This window comes from Poromitra crassiceps (assembly GCF_964638095.1).
Source record: "Poromitra crassiceps genome assembly, chromosome: 1".
NCBI classification, from domain to species: domain Eukaryota; kingdom Metazoa; phylum Chordata; class Actinopteri; order Beryciformes; family Melamphaidae; genus Poromitra; species Poromitra crassiceps.
Genome location: NC_139623.1, coordinates 42,634,382 through 42,652,410, shown reverse-complemented (window position 1 = coordinate 42,652,410; position 18,029 = coordinate 42,634,382). Strand labels below are relative to the sequence as shown.

The window sequence follows — 18,029 nt, the reverse complement described above, 5'->3', positions numbered from 1 at the left end:
GCAATACATTTTTAAATTGTGAAGTTCCAGTCAAACTGGACTTTCTTCTAACAAGGTGTTTTCATTGCTGAGTCTACTGCGTTCTGCACCTGCCTGCACACACCTTTTTGGATGTGTGAGTTTTCCACTTGCTGAAGAATCTTTCTACCAGCAGTAATGAATGGCCTCCCTCAGACGATAGAGAAATGATACAAAAGACAATGTGTCATCCTGAGATCAGCACCTCACACACCTATCAGAAAACAGTTCTAGAAATAGGGTCTTGGTGGAATGAAGCAACATGGCCCAAATGTGTTCTGAAATAGCCTACTTTTCTCAAGCCCCACTTCAAAGCCTCTTCTTGTTTTACCCACTGATAAAGTCAAACTCACAGGAATATAGTTGAAGTCCTCAGTCTCTAGTTCTGACCTGGAAAACGTGATGTCCCAGCAGGGTATCTCTCACTTTTGGAACAAGCAGAGTTTTCTTTGCCCCAATGCCGCTGACTTTCTACGTGAAACCTACTGAGGACTGAGACGCGTTAGAAGTGCGCTCCAGGAAAATGATCCACTTATTTATAGATTTCTTTTTTATAATGAGACTGGTTCTCTGGAGATTCTAGCAGGCAAGTGATTAGACCCCCCCCCCCCCTCTCTCTCTCTCTCTCTCTCTCTCTCTCTCTCTCTCTCGCTCTCTCTCATTTCCCTAATACGTCTGTCCACATGTCTCTCTGTCAGTCTGCCCTCCCCTCCCCCGACAGCCCTCTCTCAGTGCGCTATCCCTCACTGGCCCCCTCCATCACCACACCCCACACTCAAGTTATGATGCAGTTCACGGGTAGCGTACTTTTGCCCTACATTGCCACTGGGGCTCCCGCAGGGTTTGATCTGAGCGCAGCAGCAGAGCAGCAGAGCACGCTGTGGATTAAACTCCAGCTGAACGGTGAGTTGACTTCCGTTTGACTCCTTCTACATGAACTTCTACTAATCTCTCTCCAGTGCACCTGGGGTGCTGTTTGCTTGGCAGTTGAGTGTTTGTTGTGACTCATTAAATTTCTCATCCTACCGTTTATTTGCCTTGTGCTGAGTTTCTTATTGTTCCCAGCACGAGGTTAGCTGCTACTCAACAGGTCTGATGTAGTCTGTTGTTTTTAGACGAAGCGATTGCGCAATCGAGTCCTGGAGAGCGCTTGACTGTGCATGTCTGTATCCACCACAAGCCATGCTGTTGTTATGGCACTATTACTAGATGCTTATTCTATAGAGTAATACATTAAAATGAGTGAATCAGCTGTTGATCATTGTAAAGGACAGACTTGTAGGTGTTGTTGATGATGCCTGTTTTGCACTAAATTCCATTTGACACCTACAATGTCCATCATGATGACGGGAAACAGGATATTAGACACTGACGCACTTTTGTTTTGCTCTTTTGTTGCACTATGTTGTTTTCCTCTGTGCTAAAGGAAAACAATAGGAAGTATTAAATGCCACTGTGCAGGAAGTATGGGCACTGTGCAGGAAGTATTAAATGCCACTGTGCAGGAAGTATGGGCACTGTGCAGGAAGTATTAAATGCCACTGTGCAGGAAGTATGGGCACTGTGCAGGAAGTATTAAATGCCACTGTGCAGGAAGTATGGGCACTGTGCAGGAAGTATTAAATGCCACTGTGCAGGAAGTATGGGCACTGTGCAGGAAGTATAGGCACTGTGCAGGAAGTATGGGCACTGTGCAGGAAGTATGGGCACTGTGCAGGAAGTATTAAATGCCACTGTGCAGGAAGTATGGGCACTGTGCAGGAAGTATTAAATGCCACTGTGCAGGAAGTATGGGCACTGTGCAGGAAGTATGGGCACTGTGCAGGAAGTATGGGCACTGTGCAGGAAGTATGGGCACTGTGCAGGAAGTATGGGCACTGCAGGAAGTATGGGCACTGTGCAGGAAGTATTAAATGCCACTGTGCAGGAAGTATTAAATGCCACTGTGCAGGAAGTATGGGCACTGTGCAGGAAGTATTAAATGCCACTGTGCAGGAAGTATGGGCACTGTGCAGGAAGTATTAAATGCCACTGTGCAGGAAGTATGGGCACTGTCATTGCTTACTTTGTTGAGCATGCGCACATCAAGGTAACAATTGTGCGATAGTCATAGAGCCTTTCTGTTGTTCCCTTAGCCTCAGAACTGATAGCTACTCCTCTTTCGTTTCTCTCATATCGGAGTCTCAGATAACCCCCCGCGAATTCCACTGCTGGCTCCATTTTAAAAGGCCCTACTTTCTCATACATGTAGCAATAAAACAGTAGTTAAACCCAAGGTTGTTGTCAGTCGAAACGGGCTATTCGTGTTCTTGAATGTTGCATAATTTACAGTATCTAGGGGTTTTTGTCATGTCTATGCCTGTCTCCGCCTGTCTTTTCAGTTGAAAATGGCTGTTGTCGTTCTTCCACTTCCCAGCGGGGAACAGCACCCTCTCTACTGTGGCTATGGGTGGAAACCTGTAATTACACATCCGGGAAAACAGAAATGACAGGCTCGGGCATGACCAAAACCCCTTGGCTTTGAAAAAATGCAACATTCAAGAACACGAATAGCCCGTTTCGACTGACAGCAACCTTGGGTTTTCACCTACTGTTTTGTTATGCCCCCGCCATAGGCTAATGGCATTATGGTTTCAGCTTTCGGGTTGTCCGTCCGTCCGAAGTTCGTTAACGCGATATCTCAGGAACGCCTTGACAGAATTTCGTCAAATTTGCCTCAAATGTCCACTTGGACCAGCGGTGGCCAAACTACGGCCCGCGGGCCAACTGCGGCCCGCCGCCCGTTTTTAAGTGGCCCGCCATGAATTTACTTTTTTTTTTTTTTTTTTTTTTTGCTAAAAACTTTTTCAGTTTTTCTGTTTTAAAGTTTAAAACGGAAAACGAAAACGATAAAACTAATTCCCCCCATTTAGTTTTTTCAATGTAAAACCATTGAAAATGGATTATACTTGAGTACCCTGACCTGGTTTATTTATTTTTAAACATTTTTTAATACTGAATGAATGTTTAATACTAATGTTATGTTAAATGATTTCTGTCCTGTTGGCACAGGAAAAGAAAATTTGAAAACATACAGAAATACCCATTGTAATAGGTGAGCACATCAATAAACTATGTGTCATATATTTATTTAGGTAGAAATTAAATTTTTGATGGCACAAGGGTTTTCTGGTCCAGTTTTTTTGCCGCAAAAACTGCCGTGCTTAATATTTTTTGGCCCGCGACTCCTTATATTTTTCTGTATGCAGCCCACAACCAAAAAAGTTTGGCCACCCCTGACTTGGACTCAAGGATGAACTGATTAGTTAGTTAAGTTATCCTTTATTTATCCCCGTGGGGAAATTCATCCTCTGCATTTGACCCATCCTCTACTAGGAACCTTCCTAGAACTAGGAGCGGTGGGCAGCCACAGTGCAGCGCCCGGGGACCAACTCCAGTTATTTTTGCCAGTGCCTTGGTCAGGGGCATTGACAGGAGTATGAACCCAAACATACATGTCTTTGATGGTGGGAGGAAACCGGAGCACCCGGAGAAAACCCACACGAACACGGGGAGAACATGCAAACTCCACACAGAAAGGACCTGGGACGGACCGGGATTCGAACCCGGGACCTTCTTGCTGTGAGGCAACAGTGTTAACCACTGAGTCACCGTGCCGTCCGCAAGCTTGTTAACGCGATATCTCAGGAACGCCTTGACGGAATTTCGTCAAATTTGGCTCAAACGTCCATTTTGACTCAAGGGGGTCACTGTGACCTCACGGGCACCATTTGTCTAGCTTGTTAACGTGATATCTCAGAAACACCTTGACAGAATTACATCACATTTGGCTCACACGTCCACTTGGATTCAAGGATGAACTAATTAGATTTTGGTGGTCAAAGGTCAAAGTTCAAGGTCACTGTGACCTCACGAGCACCATTTTTCTAGCTCGTTAACGTGATATCTCAGGAACGCCTTGACAGAATTACATCACATTTGGCTCACACGTCCACTTGGATTCAAGGATGAACTGATTAGATTTTGGTGGTCAAAGGTCAAAGTTGAAGGTCACTGTGACCTCACGAGCACCATTTTTCTAGCTCGTTAACGTGATATCTCAGGAACGCCTTGACAGAATTACATCACATTTGGCTCACACGTCCACTTGGATTCAAGGATGAACTGATTAGATTTTGGTGGTCAAAGGTCAAAGTTCAAGGTCACTGTGACCTCACGAGCACCATTTTTCTAGCTCGTTAACGTGATATCTCAGGAACGCCTTGACAGAATTACATCACATTTGGCTCACACGTCCACTTGGACTCAAAGATGAACTGATTACATTTTGGTGGTCAAAGGTCAAGGTGACTGTGACCTCACGAACGTCATCTTCAAACTTGTTAACACAATGGGTCTGTCTGTAACTCAAGTGAGCTCCTATCACCTAGCTACTAGGGGTGCACCGATCGATCGGCACGCAATCTGTATCGGCCGATTTTTACCTCAAATATGTGATCTGCTGCTGCAGATATTTCTTTATTGTCGCCGATCGCATAGCCGATCATGCTGCACGTGAGAAACATGAGGCAGCCCATTTTCATGTCTTCAATGTCTATCGTTTAACTTTCATATTGTGCTCTAACGTTTATATCGTTGTGTTGCAAAGCACACGCTTTGCTTTCGTCAGTGTACTCACCTCCACACACCACACCAGACTGTCAACACACCCCTTGCATCTTTGAATCACACAAATCAGCTGGTGATTAGAGCAGACTCAGCAGAGAGAAGTTACCTCCAGTCCTCCCGCCTACCGAGGCATTTGCATGCTGTAAAGTCCGTGTTTCATCCATATTTGCGTGTATTAGGGATGGGCATTTCTAGCAAAAACACTATTCGAAATTCGCTGGCCAAATTCAAATTTAATTCGAAATTCGAAAATAAAATAAAAAATGTAAAAAAAAAAAAAATGTAATTTTTTTTTTTTTTTTTTTGTGAGTGAAATGTTGCATTGTCTCCCCTGATTCTAAGTCTACGGCTTTATTAATTAATATAAAAAGCTTCTGCTGTGGATTTTTAGCTCAAACAAGCATTGCACCACTGAAGTAAAGAACATGTTACATGACATTGACATTTTCGAAAATAAAAAACAGTTTTGACAATCATGAGTGGTTCATTAAATATTTAGTAGGCTCAGGTCTGAGTGCCAAAGGGGTGCCAAAGTCACCCCCTCTCCCTCTTCATGGGATTTCATCCGCCATTCATTTTTCCATAAACCTTGCTTAAAATGCTTATAAAAATTGTTTTACTTGCTCAAACCAAGCGATTTGACTATACTTAGAATCAGGGGAGACAATGCAACATTTCACTCAAAAAAAAAAAAAAATGTTTTTTTTTTTTTTTTTTTTTTTTTTGAATTTCGAATTTCAATAATAAAAGTCGACCTTGATAATAACAACGATTATTCGAAAATTCGAAATTCGATGCCCATCCCTAGCGTGTATCCTCCTAACGTTAATAGCTCCGGTTAGCTTTAGCCGCTTTAGCTTAATCGATAAAATAGTTAACTTGGGTCGAAGTTATTTTTCTTGTGTAACAGGGAAATCCTGGAAAATTGAGTATTTTTGTTGCGTGAACTGAACTGCATTGAACTGGTAACATGGAAATCCCGAAGTGGAAACTGAACTGAGGGAACTGGACTACTACTAGCCATTTAGTTCAACACAGTCTTGTGCTCCAATTATCTCACACACAAAAAATCATGTTGGCGGTTTCCTTTAGCCTACAAAATATAAAATATTGATGTAGAAAAAAAAGAAAATGTGCTGCACTTTCAATTTGATGCATGAAATGTAGGCCCATATGTAAAATGGAAACTGTTCTATAATAGACTGCTATAGCTGCTTACAAAATAAATAAATATATATATATATATATCGGTGATCGGTGATCGGTAATCAGTGATCGGTCGATGATCGGTTGGGCAGATATTTCTCATAGGTGATCGGCAATCGGTGATCGGTGGCAAAAAACGTGATCGGTGCACCCCTACTAGCTACCTAACTAGATACTTGATTAATTAGGTAACTAATTTTAATATAGGTGGATGAAAAATAATTAGTTTCAGACGTCCTCATGCTTGAAGGTAGCATTGCATGCGACAGGTCGCACTGGTGCTGTTTCCATTGAATATACAAGATTTCTTCTGACCAAGATTGATCAAGTTGAATCCCAAAGCATTTGGCAATAAATTTGTATAAAACGGCATGGCTGGGGGCTGTTTTCTCTAACGTTATACTACTTTTATAATCCAGAAAGGTCGAGGCTTCACAACACTTTTAATTTGAAGGCGAAAAACGGAAATGGTGCATATGAACTGATAGGATTGACAGACCAGTGTCAATTCAATCTATGAATACACCATTTCCCCTTTCCGCCTTCAAATTAAAAGCGTAAAACCCAGCGAACGAAAATGTTACAAACGCTACAAATGGGAAGTAATGACAGCTTATCATTTAATAAAGCACAGTTAAAACGAACTCCACTTACACTTGAAGGTTTGCAATACTGCTATCATCCTGGCTGTGTAGTCCTGCTTTGGGGCGGGCGGAGCGAGTTCTCTAACGTTAGTTATATTAGCAACCTAACTAGCTGGCTGCTGTCCAGAACACCGTCAGGTAAGATGCTTCCTACTATTGTTCAAAAGTGACTTTCCTGACACTGTACAAACATCTGACTGCACTACATTTAAGTAAAGGCTGACGTTATTGACTATCCTAGAATAAAAACAAAAAAAGAAAGTGAAATATGTTTGTTATTTAGCCAACGTTGTTTCACTTTTTTCTGATGCGGTCGGCTTTGTGGGCATCGCCATTAGGGGCTCGCTTCGTTCTTCTTCGTCGGTTGTAAGGGTCACAAGGTATCATGGGATACCCTAACCCACCAAAGTGTGCATGGTATGGTTCCTCGAAAATTATCCATAACCAGGTACCTAGAAAGGTTGCAAATTCAGTGAACTTATGTATCAAACTGGTTTCAGACAGCCTAATTACAACTTCTTACCTAGAAATGCCACCTATAAAGCTCGTTCACTTGAGAATCAGATAGGGCCAATATCTTAGTAACGCCTTGACGGAATTTCTTCACATTTGGCTCAAACGTCAAAGTCTGGACAGACATGGATGTCGACTGCTCACATGTTGGCGGAGGCATATATCCGCGGTTCGGTCGTTCTAGTTGCTACATGTATGAGAAAGTAGGGCCTTTTAAAATGGAGCCAGCAGTGGAATTTGCGGGGGGTTGTCTGAGACTCCGATATGAGAAACGAAAGGAGTATCAGTTCTGACTGAGGCTATTAAATGAATGAAGTATTTTATTTGTCCGTTAGGAAAATTGGTTTGTACATCATGGTCGTTGGCAAAAAGGACATCAAGAGCATCAGACAAGACAGCAGCACAAGACAAGACAACAACAATTATTGGCAACGTCAACACATCACAAGATTGGGCTAGGGGAGGGGTTGGGTGGGTGGTGCTGGGGGGGGGGGGTATCAGAGTCCGTTTATTAGTCCAATGGATGTGGATGGATTATTCCCAGAGAAGAGCTAGAGCAACTCTCCAAATGCTTTGCAGTTGAGCCTAATTGTCTGAGTAGAGCTTTTTGTTTTCCTGCAAGTGAGTGTCACTAAGTTGCACAAATCAGTTTGCTCATATTCTCATAACCTCATTGTTCAGTGCTTCTGACAGTGTGTGTGTGTGTGTGTGTGTGTGTGTGTGTGTGTGTTTATCTGTGTGCGTGCATGCATGCTTCTGACTGTGTGTGTGTGTCTGTGTGTGTTTATCTGTATGCCTGCGTGCATGCATGCTTCTGACTGTATGTGTGTGTGTGTGTGTGTGTTTATCTGTGTGTGTGTGCGTGCGTGCGTGCATGCATGCGCATGCATCGGTGCGCCCTTGGGGAAAACACTTGACACCTGAGTGTATCTAACCAGTGTGGTCTTCAACCTTTTCACATCCCTAGCCCACTTTGGCCAGATACAAATTTTGAAAATGTCGCTTCTATTACAATCTGGATCTCTTCCAAGTCATCACTTGCCTTTCAAGTGGCTATCGGTTCTCACAAAGGGAGAGGAGGCACGGAGCCAGCTTCCCCTCGCCGGCCTCAGAATATATCTAGTAAATTCCTAAAGGTTCTAAAGAGCCATGATGCGCTCTTGTAAAGTCAGTGCTGTGCTGTGTCTGCAGGCCTGGATGTATGGAAACTGGAGCCAGAGGCCCAGAGCTAGGGCACAGGATAGACGGATTAGGCTCTGTGTGTGTGTGTGTGTGTGTGTGTGTGTGTGTGTGTGTGTGTGTGTGTGTGTGTGTGTGTGTGTGTGTGTGTGTGTGTGTGTGTGTGTGTGTGTGTGTGTGTGTGTGTGTGTGTGTGTGTGTGTGTGTGTGTGTGTGTGTGTGTGTGTGTGTGTGTGTGTGTGTGTGTGTGAGACACACACTGACAATTCCACCAGATGGCGAGCTGCATACCTCCGTGTCAGAGTCCCCATCTCACTGCTCACTGACAGATTCCTGAGGGACCCACGGCTCTGTAGTGAGACGCGCTCTGCACATGCACAGAGCCTGCTGTATGTTTAGTGCGTATGTGTACGAACAGCGCACGCGTGTGCTGGTGTGTGTATCGCTCTCTCGTGTCTCGGCATACCAGCCTCATGCATTTTCTGTATTGTGTGATAATTATGATAAGACAATCAAAATGCAAAGAAATAAAGTGCATGATTTTACGTTCTAAAGCCAAAAAAGTAAGATCTTATTACAGTGAGTGAGCATTGCCATATGCCAGTGGTTCCCAACGTGGGGTCCGGGGGACCACAAGGGGGTGGGTGGTCCTTGAGGCAGTTGCAGGGGGTCCCCAGCAAATTCATGAATTGTTAAAGCATTACTTCATTGGCATGAAGTGACCACAATTAGACAATGTAGAAGAATGATTGTTTTTTTTTTTTTTTATACTTTTATTTTTACATCATTTTTGCAAAGATATGTAACAGACATGTAACAGGAGGTCAGGAGAGGTCACAATATACACAGCACATCACTTTGTACAATACAATTTGACAAAAAGAAAAAAGTAAATGTAAAACGGGGTACTGGCAAGAGTCATTTCACTTAACAGGCTTGTCCAACGTCTGGCCCAGGGGCCGGCAAGACGTCCCTGGCAACCTTTGTCTTAGAACAGTCCACAGACAGGCTCCAGGCAGAAACAGTGAAGAGGCTGATAATCCACATCGTCCGTTCTGTCCCCCACTCAAGAGGGCCCAGACATCTCCGCTCTATGAGTTAGGAAAACTGTCCATTTGTACCAGAGTGATTCCCCTTTTTCTTTTTGTAACCTCAGACTAAAAGTTAGTTGCTCCATTCTGTGCAGTTGTTCTACAATGTTTATAAACATATCCACCGGGGGGCGGTGCTTCTGAAGCCAGCATTTTGTGATGGCCTTCTTGCTAGCTGCCAGAAATATCTTCAGGAGATATAGATCATTTCTTTCAGTATCCTCAGAAACTAGTCCGAGGTATAAGGTGGGAAAAGAAAAGCAAACATCATAGCCCAACGTGTCAGAGATTATCCTCAACACCCCCTTCCAGAATAGCCCAATGTCAGGACAAGACCAAAATATGTGGGCATGGTCCACCATTATTGCCCCACATCTCCAACAGGGCAGTGGAGTCCCCATTTGTCTAGATTTCTGTTTTGGAGTGATAAAAAAGCTAATTATATTCTTCCAACAAAAGTCTCTCCATGTCAAAGAGTTTGTGGAAGTGGTTTGAGTTTCCCAGACATTGCTCCACATGATTTCTGTTATGTCTGTTTGCATTTCCCTTTCCCACCTTTGCTTTATGTACTCTGTAGAGTGTTTATTCAGAGACTGAATACCATGATATAATTTACTTATGATACCCTTACTACTCGCTGAGTTATAAGCATCCATGAATACTCTGGTTATCATTGACACTTCCCCGGTGTTTGCATCTTTAATGTTAGTCCAGAAGTAACTGCGAAGCTGAAGGTATCTAAAAAAGTCTGATTTGGGGTCTAAGTCATATTTCTGGTACAGGTTTTGGAAGCTATCTATTTCCCCGTTCACCACTATTCCACAGAGTGCTGTTATTCCATTTTGAGACCATCTTTTGTATCTGGAGTCCATAGAGGCTGGTGCAAAAGAATGATTGTTTTTGATCATAGTTTCTCTGTTATCTTATCTTTTGACCTACAATACAGACAGTCATGGAATTCTGGACAAAATCATACCTAACAATGCAAATATTCTCAAATTTGGGTTCGAGAGACAACATCTCATTAAATGGATATGATATGAAAAGGGTTGAGAATCACTGCCATATGCTGTCCATATCTATTTCACTCCTTCTTTATAATACCGGTTCCTTCCACTGTGTAACTCTCCTCGCCACCAAGGCAGGTGGACTTCCACCTGAGCGTATATATATATATATATATATATATATATATATATATATATATATATATATATATATATATATACGTATATATATATATTACATTATATATAGATAGGAAAATGACCAAGCCTCGAATGTGCCCCTGGTGTCAGCATTGAGGCTAATTTAAGTAGTGGGGCAGGCAGTCAACAGACTGGCAGGCCCGGCCGGTGGCAGGCAGAGTGCAGAGGCGGGCATCATCAGTTCATGTAGTTCATGCACGTACTAGTCACCCCTGATTGGGTTACTAGTAATGTGCAGCACCAGCAGCACTAGGGCACCACTTGACTAGCCGCCGGCCGCTCTCCGTGCAGTGTTCAAACCTATTCCACTACTATGACTGAATACATGCCCTACAATGTCATTTGTAACGTATTCCATTAGATTAATCAAATTAAGATTACTTTTGGGAATACTTCAAAATCGTCTTGCTAAGCCCATTTGTCTGGGTCACTATGAATGTACTCAAACACGGGAGCGCGCAACATTGTCATTCTCTTGTCGTGTGTGGCAGCTGTACGGCGCGTGCACAAATTGTTGCACATTTTTTTAAATCTGTTTATGGGAAATGTGTGTCTCATGAATTTCAGTGCATGTAAAACAAAACAACGTCATCATTTAAAGTAATCTATTTTTAAAGACCAACAGTATTTTAAATACATGTATTCCGTTACTCCCCGTAACCAACCCTGTCTGTGAGTTTATATGTATGTGTTTGAGTGTGTGTGTGTGTGTGTGTGTGTGTGTGTGTGTGTGTGTGTGTGTGTGTGTGTGTGTGTGTGTGTTGGGCTTGTGTCAGTTTATGTGTTGGTGAGCGCTGAGCGGTGGGTGTGTGTGTGTGTGTGTGTGTGTGTGTGTGTGTGTGTGTGTGGTGGGCTTGTGTCAGTTGATGTGTTGGTGAGCGAGCGGTGGGTGTGTGTGCGCGTGCGTGTGTGTGTGTGCGCGTGCGTGTGTGTGCGTGTGCGTGCGTGTGTGTTGGGCTTGTGTCAGTTGATGTGTTGGTGAGCGAGCGGTGGGTGTGTGTGTGTGTGTGTGTGTGTGTGTGTGTGCGCGTGTGTGTGTGTGTGTTGGGCTTGTGTCAGTTGATGTGTTGGTGAGCGAGCGGTAGGTGTGTGTGTGTGTGTGTGTGTGTGTGTGTGTGTGTTGGGCTTGTGTCAGTTGATGTGTTGGTGAGCGAGCGGTGGGTGTGTGTGTGTGTGTGTGTGTGCGCGTGTGTGTGTGTGTGTTGGGCTTGTGTCAGTTGATGTGTTGGTGAGCGAGCGGTAGGTGTGTGTGTGTGTGTGTGTGTGTGTGTGTGTGTTGGGCTTGTGTCAGTTGATGTGTTGGTGAGCGAGTGGTAGGTGTGTGTGTGTGTGTGTGTGTGTGTGTGTGTGTGTGTGTGTGTGTGTGTGTGTGTGTGTGTGTTGGGCTTGTGTCAGTTGATGTGTTGGTGAGCGGTGTGTGTGCCTGTGGAGAGTGTGTGCAGTGTGTTGTTGAAAGCCTGTCTCTTCTCTCAGCAGCCCTCCTTCCTAGTTGATGATGGCAGAGAGTGGGACAGAAGGCCATCTACCTCACAGGCGTCTAGGGGCCAAGGAACATCACAACGGACAGCTGACGGGTAAATATAACTTAGCACTGACTGAGCAACATTGTACTATAAGAATTGCTATAAGAATATGAAAGAATACAGTTACCGATCATGCTTACTGTCGTGCGTAAATTTGACTTTTGTGTAAGTGGCAGCGTTAGCCTCAACACAAAGATATCAGTCATGGACTGCATTTACATGGACTTGAGTATCCCGGTTATGAGGCTTATCCTGCTTTTGATCATATTCGGGATCGGGATATGGCGTTTACATGGAACACAGAGAAAGCAGCTTATTCATATCCCTGTATACATGATAAGTAGTACTAGTATCCTGGTTACTGATTACTGCATACTACTTGCACAGGCGCCTGTGATCTTTACAATACAAACCGGCGTCATTATTATTATTATTATTATATTTTCGCTTGTATTGGCTACATGTGACGTCATTCACCTTTTTTGGGCCAAGACTGTGTGGGATTCCCTTGGATTCCATCTTCACGGTGGTCTGTCCCCGTTTGCGTCACCGTTTGCGTTGGTCTGTCCCCGTTTCATTTTAGTCACAACACCTTCGTCCTGTAGTTTGTATACTACAGACTTGAATAGGGCAGCATTTCGATGCTTTCTCCTATCTAAGCTGCCAAGCATTTAATTATTTCATCACCGAAAGACAAAACTCTGCAAAACTCCATTTCCTCATCGCTCCAGAAGTGAGACTTGGCTGAAGCCGCGCCTGCGCAGGTAGTCTGCTGCGGTCAGAAAGCAGGATAAGGTGTATACATGCAGCAGTATCCCGGGTTCTTTCGGAGTACTCCAGCTAGCATAACCGGCTTTCTCAAAACCGGGAGAAGGGCTTATCCAGGTTTCTGAAACCGGGATATGATGTTTACAGTACATGCGCAAACACAAAAACGGATACTCCAAAACCCCGACAGTAACCGGGATACTCAAGTCCATGTAAACGCAGTCAGTGTCATAGAGTCATTGAAATTATGGAGCTATATGTTTTCACAGCAGCCCAAGTTTATGACATAAAGTCATTTCAACATGATCATCATGTGAGACTTGAACTTTGAAATTCTCTAAAAATTGATACAGTAAAAAAAGAAAGAAAGCTTGATTTGGAGATGGTGTGTAGTCAGAGTTGTCCAGAGGCCTGTACCACGAAGCAAGATTAGTGGCTTAGCGAGGTAACTTCAGGTTTAACCCTAGGTTTGCCGTACCACAACGCTAGTTAACTTCTTACCGAGATAGATCACCATAGCAACTTATGCTCTACGGCTAACCTCGTTTGTAGCAGGTTAAGTTCAGAGGATAAGATCAAAACCCATAAAAGACCCACCTTCTTACCAATCAGCTCTCTGGAAACAGCGAGTCGCAATTCATATGGTCCCCATATGAAAAATACATTGCATTCAAATGAAAAAGAAAAAGAAAAAAGAAAAAAAACATGGCTCCTGTTGAATTAATCGAGGACTGAAGCCTTGCACTTGTTGCAGGCTACATTTAAATTAAGCCAGTGTTTCCCATACATAAAGGAATTTGTGGCGGGCCGCCACAATAATATTTTGACCGCCACAGTGCACCTGAACGCAACATGCAAGATATCCGCTGAATAAGTGTCCAATAAATGTTCATGTCATTCTGGCCAATACTTCTGTTATAGCATTTCAGTCTGGAATATGGAATATCTTTCAATAATCTATGATTTAGCTGCTAAATTGTCAAATACCGCCATCTGCTCGCTACCCAGGCACTTATGTATGTACTTACGCCTACATTCCACTAGGTCCGTGTTCGGTCCGTCTGCGCTGCGGTACGGCATCGGAGCCGATACGTTTCCACTCTAATCATTGTGTCAACTCCCACCTACTCCGCTGCGTTGCGTGTCTACTCCGTCCCAGCTCCGACGATCCGGAGCTCTCCGAAAAAGATACGCAAGGGTTCTATTTTTCACGGATGACGGAGCAAAGCCGCAGCAAGTTGGGCGGAGCCAGGCATGAAATCAACAGGGCAGAGGTGTTTACAGCATTCAATATCAAGCCAGAGGACAAATATGTATGAGGAAAAGTTCATAATTGAAGTGGAAAACCACAAAATAATATATGACACAACACATCCTTTTTACAAGGACAACACCAAGCAAGCCCACCCCTCCTCTGCTTCTCCAGTTGGGAACAATGATCTTCTGCCTGTTTGTCGTTGTATTTATCCCACATACAAATTGTCTCGCTCGATTTTACCGTGATAACCTGTGGGTCTCGTCACTCTAGCTGTCTGGCGGAGCAGAGCCGTGACGTGCTCTGCACGCAGCCGGTTAGTGTTGGCGCAGCACAGAGCACGGAGCAAAACCGGAGAACAGCTGCAACGCAACGCAATGCAACCAGTGCAATCCCGGCGTTAACCTAACTAACTTAACCTAACTATCCGGTGTGCACAACACTGTCAGCCTAAACTCCGGCTGACACCCCAAAAACCTACAATCCGCTACAGAAAAATGTATATTGTTTGTTTATTAACTGGCCCCTCGCCTTCTATCATTTCACGAAAGTGGCAAAGCAAGTTGAGTATCCCTGACCTATCCACCTTATTTTTGGCGGCCATTTTTGCCTGATCTGCTGATGGGTGCTTCTTCCGGTGTGATCCTCCCAGCCTTGTTGCTGACAGCTTGACACCCGTCTGGGCGAACGGAGCAAATCACTAATCAGGTCCAGCTTGGCAAAAATCTCGTCGATAAATATCCCTTTAAGAGCGCAGTGCATTCATGGGTAATCGCCTGCTGTGGCTAATATTAACCATTTCGAGTAACACTGTTTCCATACGGATCACCGGCGTTAGTTTGTTGTTTATAACGTGGCTATATTCATAATGTTTTCTATCTCGGATGCGTTATTTCGAATCGCACATAGGTTACGCCAAACCCCACATAGGTTATGCCTCGAATCCCACATAAGTTACGCTAAAACGCACATACTTTACGCCTCGAATCCCACATAGGTTACGCTAAAACCACCACCGCAAAGCGTGTGGGTTTCAGGACGAAACAGACTCGAGCCACTAACGTCATCTTAAGAACACAATATTCCTGGAATGCAAGTTTAACTAAACAGTTACATGTCCTCTGCATTCTACATAAAATTAAGATATTACGGGTTGTTTTATTTTGTATGTTACATACTTATTGACCAAGTTATGTTCAATTCAGCCAGGGTACAAGAGACTGAGTGTAGGCAGCCATCTTTTCAAATCAAGTAGAATACATTAGGAAATGGCAAGCTGCAGCAATAGTCACGTTAAACCGGACCTTGTACGCACAATTATTTTTTACAGTGGGGCATTCAAAAATAAGGTGGATAGGGAGAAATTTAGTTTGTCATTGTAAACCCACAGCACAGTAATGATGACATGTTCTTCATAGATCTAGCCTTTTCATTTTGCTCTTAAGCTTTCTCAAAGTACACCAAATTCATGCATTTTACTTTAAAATGTTTAAAAAAATCTCGCGGGGGACCATGCGCCCGCACCCCCCTAGGGGGTCTGCGGTCCCCCACCACAAATACTCAAAATCCTGTGGGAAACACTGTAAGCCCTACTTACCACTTTGGAATATGTTTTTATATATTCGTTTTTGTGCTCCCAAGTAGCCTAGATACGTTTGACTCCGCCAATCGATTGCAGCTGAACGGTGAGTGGAGAAATATCACTAAACCGGCATAAAAAGGTTACATAAACGTCTCCAAAGCGCACGGTGCCGTGTGCGCAATGGAGATGAGGCTGACGTTGGGTTGGACATAGTCTCGCTGGCCAGCCTCCTCTCCCTTCCGTCCGAGGAGTCTGGCGCCGCAGGTCTCCATAACTGGGATAAACCCTCCCCTGCTCTACTCTGCTCTCCCATTGGAGCGACTGTTTCGGTGGCAGCCGGATGTCCACTCCCGGCTTATTACAAACTCTGTCATTGGCTCTGACCATGTCAATCAGAGCGGCTTCCGCTCCCTCCTCCCTGTGTGTCGCTGTAAATAGTGCCCTGCCGCCTCAGTGTAAACAACAACGCTAACTAGCTAGCAAGCTAACGGCAGAAACCTACACGCTAGCTCGTTGCTACATGCTGAAAACGGCAAGTTGGATTGTTTGAAACTATTTTCCAAGGGCACTGCCGCTAAGCGCCGCCCATCGCAATCCCACTATGGAGACCTGCGGCGCCAGACTCCTCGGACGGAAGGGAGAGGAGGCTGGCCAGCAAGACTAGGTTGGACATGGTCATACATGCTTGAATAGTCTACTACATCTAAGCAATTTAATATGGGATCGCCTGCACACAGATGATTCATATCTAGGCCACTCCTGCATTTTGCAGCTGTAACTGTGTTGCTTTTGGCCTGTATGATGTGATTGAACTTCATATTTCCAGCATATATCCTTCTGAAATATGGAGATATGCGACTCTGCTGCCAATAGCCTATAATGTGACCACAAAATAGGCTATTTTTTATAGCCTAGATGAAATATATGCCTGCACGTACCGTGTCGATTCAGTTCAGCAGCCTTTTTTAATTTTATTATCATTATTCTTTTATTGATAGCCTATAAGCTTATAGGAATGATTCCATCAGTGCGACCAAACACATCATGAGATCATTATTATTCATTGAGCCTAAATGGTCTAAAAACGCCTACGGATTTGGGAAATTTAGACTGAGATAGATTACACATTACTTCCACTCGCAAAAAAGACATGCAGGTTTTATTGAGTTTATTGAGAGGGTGAATTGAGCTGCTGTAGATACGTGGAGGCAGAAACTGCTCTTCAAAGAAATTAACTTTAGACAGTCATTCGAGAACAGACTAATAATATCCAACGCAGATTTTGATTCTGACATACATAGTAAAGCATCACGATTTGCGCTTTGAATGAACGAGGAAATAGGCGTGTCTGGCGCTGTAAAAGCTGGAGCAGTCCATATTGCATTGTGATTGGCTAGTTGTTAAAAACCATGCCTCTTTTGCAGGCACAAGCTCCTGTGCACGGGCATTTTCATGTGCACGCGCTCTCAACTTGATTAGAAAAACCTGGATCCACTTAATGAGTTGAGAACTACATTCGTGGTATGACTTAACTAGAATGGCAATTATCTGGTTAAGCCAAACCAGATCAAGGGACAGATCCTGGATCTGCTTATACAAGATTCGTGGTATAGCCTACTGATCTCAAATACATCAGTCATTGTCAGAAATTATGGAGGAATGAATTTGAAGATACAAATGTGGGACTTTAACTTTGAAATTCTCTAAAATGATACAGTAAAATGCTTGATTTTGAGTTGATATTCAGTCAGGGGTTTCCTGAACTCAAGGCCTTTGGGGAGTGGATTAGGCCATTGGGGGCAGATCGGGCCTGGTGGGCCGGAGTATCTAAAACCTATTTTTGGGCCACCAAAAGTTCCTCTATATGCAGGAAAAACCCTGAGTACAGCATCCACAGAATGGTGCTTGAAATAAAAATTATTGCATCTGATTCTTCAATTGCAACATATTTTGAAACAAGTATGATCATTTGCCCATAATGTTTATTTAAGTGTGTGTGTGTGTGTGTGTGTGTGTGTGTGTGTGTGTGTGTGTGTGTGTGTGTGTGTGTGTGTGTGTGTGTGTGTGTGTGTGTGTGTGTGTGTGTGTGTGTGTGTGTGTGTGTGTGTGTGTCCATGCTGTGTGGCCAGGCTCGGTGCTGCTGTCTGTGGATGAGAGGAAGCAGCGTGACAGGGAGGAGCGTGAGGCCCTGGTGTTATGGAAGAGACCTCTGCTCACATTGCACTACTTTACCCTGGAGCTGCTCAATTCCCTCAAAGAGTGGCTATGGAGGTGAGATGCACACTCCCCCACACTGGCCGGGTTCTGTGGATTTAACCGTTTCCCCCCTCTTAATAATAATGTCCACTTCATGTCACGTCACGGGTTGGATGTG

At 43.9% G+C, this 18,029-nt stretch overlaps 1 protein-coding gene across 1 annotated transcript in view; it reads left to right on the top strand.

The window, feature by feature from the left end:
- The window catches only part of LOC310781343 (vacuole membrane protein 1-like), a 168,964-nt gene that overhangs the window by 8,367 nt on the left and 142,568 nt on the right, over nucleotides 1–18,029 (top strand). The window contains exons 2-3 of the mRNA XM_083641955.1: nucleotides 12,001–12,101; nucleotides 17,785–17,926. Of these exons, the coding sequence (XP_083498081.1) occupies nucleotides 12,020–12,101; nucleotides 17,785–17,926 (224 nt within the window). The 5' untranslated portion in view covers nucleotides 12,001–12,019. The remainder of the gene's footprint in view (nucleotides 1–12,000; nucleotides 12,102–17,784; nucleotides 17,927–18,029) is intronic.